Here is a 5,017-nt window from a genome sequence, read left to right as displayed (position 1 = left end):
GCAGGTCCACTATTCAACACGGTAATTGGACTAGGCGTGCCACTAGTTATTTCCTCATTGGGCGAATACCCTGGGGTCTACATCATTCCTAGTGACAATTCGTTGCTTGAGACACTAGGATTCTTAATGGTAGGCTTGCTTTGGGCACTTGTGATAATGCCAAAGAAGAAGATGAGACTTGATAAGCTTGTCGGTGGCGGCCTACTTGCAATTTACCTCTGTTTCTTGTCCTTGAGATTGGCTAGGGTTTTCGGAGTCCTCGATATCGACCGATGAAAATTTGAAGTATTGTAATTTTTTTTAAGTTTTGTTTTGGGTTGTTTTTGTAATAGTTAAAGTAAAAGTTGCAAATAGATCATAATCTGTGGTCCCTTGATTTTAAGAAAACGTTGTGAATACTAATGAGAGGGATGGCCAAATTTGTTTGTTGCTGAACACTCAATTCCTGTCAGGCTCACTTAGTACCTCACTTAAACTAAAAAAACATTGGATTGTTGTTCTAGGTTCATTGTTCATGACTTCAGGGATTGTATATATATATGACATCATTAATACCAAAATTCTGCTACCAAGTTCATTACATGTGAATACCTTCATTATGAAATAAAAGATAATCATCTTTTTGGTTGTTTTTGTGGTTTTGGCTCAAACCACTAATACGTTTTCCAAATTTAAAAAAACATAACTCTGATTAAAAGAAAAGAAAACAAAAAAAATGGTTTCAATTAGGTGAATTAAACCGGAATGTAGCAAATACGGCCAAATTTCTCTTAAATGTAAAAAGTCCCTAATCAGCTATATATTGTGGTAACGGACATGGCTAAGTGTCCCCAAAAATTGGAGTTATCCTAATTCCAAAGATACAGTTTGCAGACAAACAAGAAAAATGTGCCAAATTAGGTTATATGTACACGAGTCATGAGATAAGGAATTAACAATAGAACAAAGAAAAAAAACACATCTTATCTTAAGTTCTTATGCAAATTGGCAAAAAGAGACAAGTGTTGTCGCGTCAAGCAACTCCCACAATACTGGGAATTAAATATAGTATATTAATTCCCTTTGAAGATAAATAAATATACTGGCAGAAAAAGAAAAAAAAAACATTATCTCTATGAGATCAGTATGTGTGTTACTTACTTGAATGTATGAGCAGTGATTGTTGACTGGTCCAGTATGTGACACATATTACAAAATCTAGCTACTCAATTTGAATTACATAACTCTAGTATAAGGCTTCCATAAGCAAGAGAATCTCATTGAAACAATAACGAAGTAGTATTTATCTTCTTATCAAAACTTTGGAAACTTGTAACCTTACGTAAACAACTTTTTTTTTGCATTTCAATTCATACAGTTACAGTAGTTTTGCATAAGTTCCTCTTCCTCAGGAAACCGAAATTGTATCATATATTACATGGTGTTGAAAAATCTACGTTACAATCTAGATAAGTTATCCATATATATCTATACATTACAAAATCGGATTACTTTTACAGCGTAGAAGAAGATTATACAAACCACATGTTATGTAAAAAAAAAAAACAAAGTTAGTGAGCATCTCCAACTGTTTGCATAATTCTTATAGACAATGAAGCCAAATAAATGACCAAAAGCCCTATGCCCATCACACCACCAAGCCTCATACGGTTACTAAACAGAACCAAGAACGACCAAACAAGTCCTATGACCAGAAACCCAAGACTCTCCAACAAACGAGGATCTGTCTTGATCACAATGCTCGACGGATAAACCTGCCACGCACATCCAACAAGGGAAATCCCGAGAGCGAACAATGTATTGAAGATTGGACCGGCGTAGCATCCAGATACAGCTACTTGAGCTCCTTCGTTCCCATCGTGCAGCGCCATTGTCACATTTGTTATTAGATCTCCAATTGAATTCCCCCAAGCGAGGACCGTTAGGCCTAAGATCGAAGGGCTTACACCGAAAATGTACCCTAGGGAAGTCAAAAGCGCAACTAGCTCTTGCGCCGACATGTAACTCCATGTCATGCTCATTACAAACCCTCCTGCTAACCAAGGTAATAACCATTTCTTTGGTGGGGTTGATTTCTTCGTCGTGCCTCCTGCAATGAATCCAAGAGCTATACCGATCAAACACCCGATTAGATAAACAATCCCGGCTTCAGTACTCGTAGGTTCCCGCTTCCAGTTCCATAGAAACGACAACAGAACCGGAGCAAATGTGACAGAGGCTACAGCTAATGGTTTAGACCAGTTGGCTTCACTCACAACAGGAATTGTCAATATCCTTGGCAAGTTGAGAGGCAGAGTGATCACCCAAATGACCAACCTTTTCCGGTGATCAAACCCCTGATGATCACCATCTTCGACAGCCTGATGCTCTCCAGTAACAACACCACCATCTTCAATATGCTCAAGATCAAGCCCATCTCTCTGCAAGATTGGTTCACTAAGACTACTACCACGCTTATGGATTGACTCAAGATCAGAGTCAGAACCTTCTCCACCAAATCTCCAAGAGATATACACAAAGGCAACATAAACAGCATAGAGTGAACAAAACCCAAGAGCACCCCAGAAATTGATCTTTCCATAGACCAAAATCAAAGCCAAAGAACCAATCGCCGCACAGAAGAAGCAAATATCTCTAATAAAAGCAGCTCTCTCGACCCTTACACGTCTCTTATGCAACGCAATGCTAATGACCCCAACAACAACACATGTAACAAAAGAAGAACCTCCCACAACAGTGTTGAGACCAACATCATAAGTACCTTTTGATTCTCCCATGAAAGAGACCAAACTTGCAAACAAATCAGGAGCACCATTACCAAGAGATAAAAGAGTAACGCCAGCAACAGTTGGTGACAAATTAAGAAGCTTTGAGAGACTTTCTAAAGAAGAACAAAAGTACTCAGAAGCTGTATGACCCAATAGATAGAACAAGAGAAGCAACCAGAGGAAGAGAAGAAACTGACCCAAAATTGGGAACCTTTCGAAATTACAATAGAGGAAAGAAAGGTAATCGAAGAAACCTTGGTTAGCACATGGATCAATCGATTTCAAGTAAGCACACTTTGATTTGTAGTCATGAAAGTGCTTTAAAGCACTACAATCATGCTCAGATTTAGGTTTTAGGAGGGCACTTGAATCAACAGGGTTGGTAAAGAAACCTAACAGAAGACAAGAGACAACGAGAAGGAATGTGATTGTCGTCAAGTAACCAAAACGGGTTGAAGAAAATGAAAATCCCATCAATCAGAGTAAAACCTGAAAACGAGAAGAACCAAAATCAGAAGAAAGATAGATAAAGTTTGTTTTTTTTTTTATCAGAGAGCAGAGTAGCTAAAGAAGAAATTTGGGGTTTGTTGTTGAGAATCTATAAATAGGTTAACAGATCATGAAGAAAGAGATAAACACGAACTCTACGCGGAAAGAGAAAGAGATAAAGCACTGACCTTTATTGAAATATATCAGGAAGAAGAAGAAGAGGGATCGAATTCGAATTGATGCTTAAATGGAGAAGGAAGGCGAATGAATACAACACACAAACACTTTAAGAAGAGCAGTGGAAGACAAAGCGTCAGAAACAAAAACAGAGGAGGATCTATAAAATTAGTTTATTTTTATAAAGAATTCGAAAAAAGTTTGTCACTTTGTCATTGCCGTTTTGGGTTACGGTGATTTGGGTTTTGGAATTGGCTTATGTGTCGGCTCCACGATCATCTGTGCGTCATTTTCTCTTTCCATTACGTCTTCGTAGACAAAGGGAAGAACAAGAAGACGAGGGATGGTCTCATAGCGAACATTAACTTCATAGGCTTTTTCCACAAATTATATAATAATTTAAGGAGCTGACCCAGCAATTTTTTTTGGTGCTTATTCCTTAAGCACTGTCCTAATGATAATAAAACAGAAACATTCCGGTTTGGTTCGTAATCAACAACCGGTTTAAGATTAAAATAGGGATTGTTTAAGTTTATTCTATGACTAAAACCGTATCTAGTGGTATGTATGCTATGCATTGAAGTGAACCGAGTCAATTATAACTTATTTAACAGATACATTAATTTTGATATTTTGATGAATATATATAATGTAATGTAGTATATGTTGTTTTGCTTATTTTGTCTAGTTCTATTAATTGTTAACTGTTTCTCGATTGATTAAACTAGTTATTGGTAGCTGAGCTTAAATCACCGCCTTATCTTCTGATACTTCCCAGATCACATGAGGATAACTTGAAAATGTATTAAGAAGAAGTTGATAGAATAATGCGCTTTCTAGTACGATGGGTCATGGACTCATGGGTGTGACCGGTGGTGTCGTCTGGTACATTATTATTAGCTTTCAAATTTACTTTCCTTTTATATATTAAAAATTTGAAACTTCTTGGTTCGAACGTATTATAGGAAATAAATATACATTCCATATAAGAATTATACTATAAAAATTCCAAATACTGATTGAGACACCCACGATCATAAAGAAAAAGTTGCAAAAAAAGGGACAGAAAGATACAAGTAGAAAAGGTTAATATAAAGGATATCGTACTGTGACAAAGATAAAGTTAATAAAGAAATTTATAGTATACTATTACTCGCACAGTCACACAACGGATAATTGTATATTAATGATGTCGACTGGAAAAAAAAATAAAAACATAAAGTCGACTTTTATTACTAAAAGGAGTAAGTCGGTCGATGGATTAGTATTTAGGAATTAGGATTAAGGATAATATTTAGTGAATTTCAAATAAAATCGAGCGTAATAATCAAATCGAGTGTGAATTGCAAATAGTAAAAGTACCGAGTTCCTAGAGCCACGCGGTCTTCAATTCAAACGCGTTTGTTTGTCTCTCTTTTTTTTTGTTGCTTTTCTTTAGTTTACACTTTACAGTTTTGCTTTTATTGCTTGAGATGCAAATAATAGGTGAGTAGAAGTCACAAGAATCAACACGTACGTCCCCTTCTACTAATTTACTCGATATAAAACCTTGGATTACTCATGGAGATTTGATACAATCAATA

General features: G+C 36.4%; 2 protein-coding genes across 2 annotated transcripts in view; one reads left to right on the top strand and one right to left on the bottom strand.

Moving 5' to 3' along the window:
• The window catches only part of LOC104735836 (cation/calcium exchanger 1-like), a 2,287-nt gene extending 1,852 nt beyond the window's left edge, over nucleotides 1–435 (top strand). Inside the window, exon 2 of the mRNA XM_010455687.1 lies at nucleotides 5–435. Within this exon, the coding sequence (XP_010453989.2) occupies nucleotides 5–276 (272 nt within the window). The 3' untranslated portion in view covers nucleotides 277–435. The remainder of the gene's footprint in view (nucleotides 1–4) is intronic.
• On the bottom strand, nucleotides 1,364–3,761 carry LOC104735834 (cation/calcium exchanger 2-like). The gene is made up of 2 exons (XM_010455686.2): nucleotides 3,446–3,761; nucleotides 1,364–3,257 (listed from the first exon to the last, which is right to left on the bottom strand). Exon 2 carries the CDS (start codon nucleotides 3,240–3,242, stop codon nucleotides 1,551–1,553), a length of 1,692 nt encoding a protein of 563 aa, XP_010453988.1. The 5' UTR covers nucleotides 3,243–3,257; nucleotides 3,446–3,761; the 3' UTR covers nucleotides 1,364–1,550.

This window comes from Camelina sativa, chromosome 13 (genome assembly GCF_000633955.1).
Source record: "Camelina sativa cultivar DH55 chromosome 13, Cs, whole genome shotgun sequence".
NCBI classification, from domain to species: Eukaryota; Viridiplantae; Streptophyta; class Magnoliopsida; order Brassicales; family Brassicaceae; genus Camelina; species Camelina sativa.
Note: the sequence above shows the minus strand (reverse complement) of the source record. Positions and strands in the feature narration are given on the sequence as shown.

Excerpts from the sequence above, each read along its gene's own strand:
- LOC104735834 (XM_010455686.2), bottom strand. The coding sequence starts at position 3,242 with ATGGGATTTTCATTTTCTTCAACCCGTTTTGGTTACTTGACGACAATC.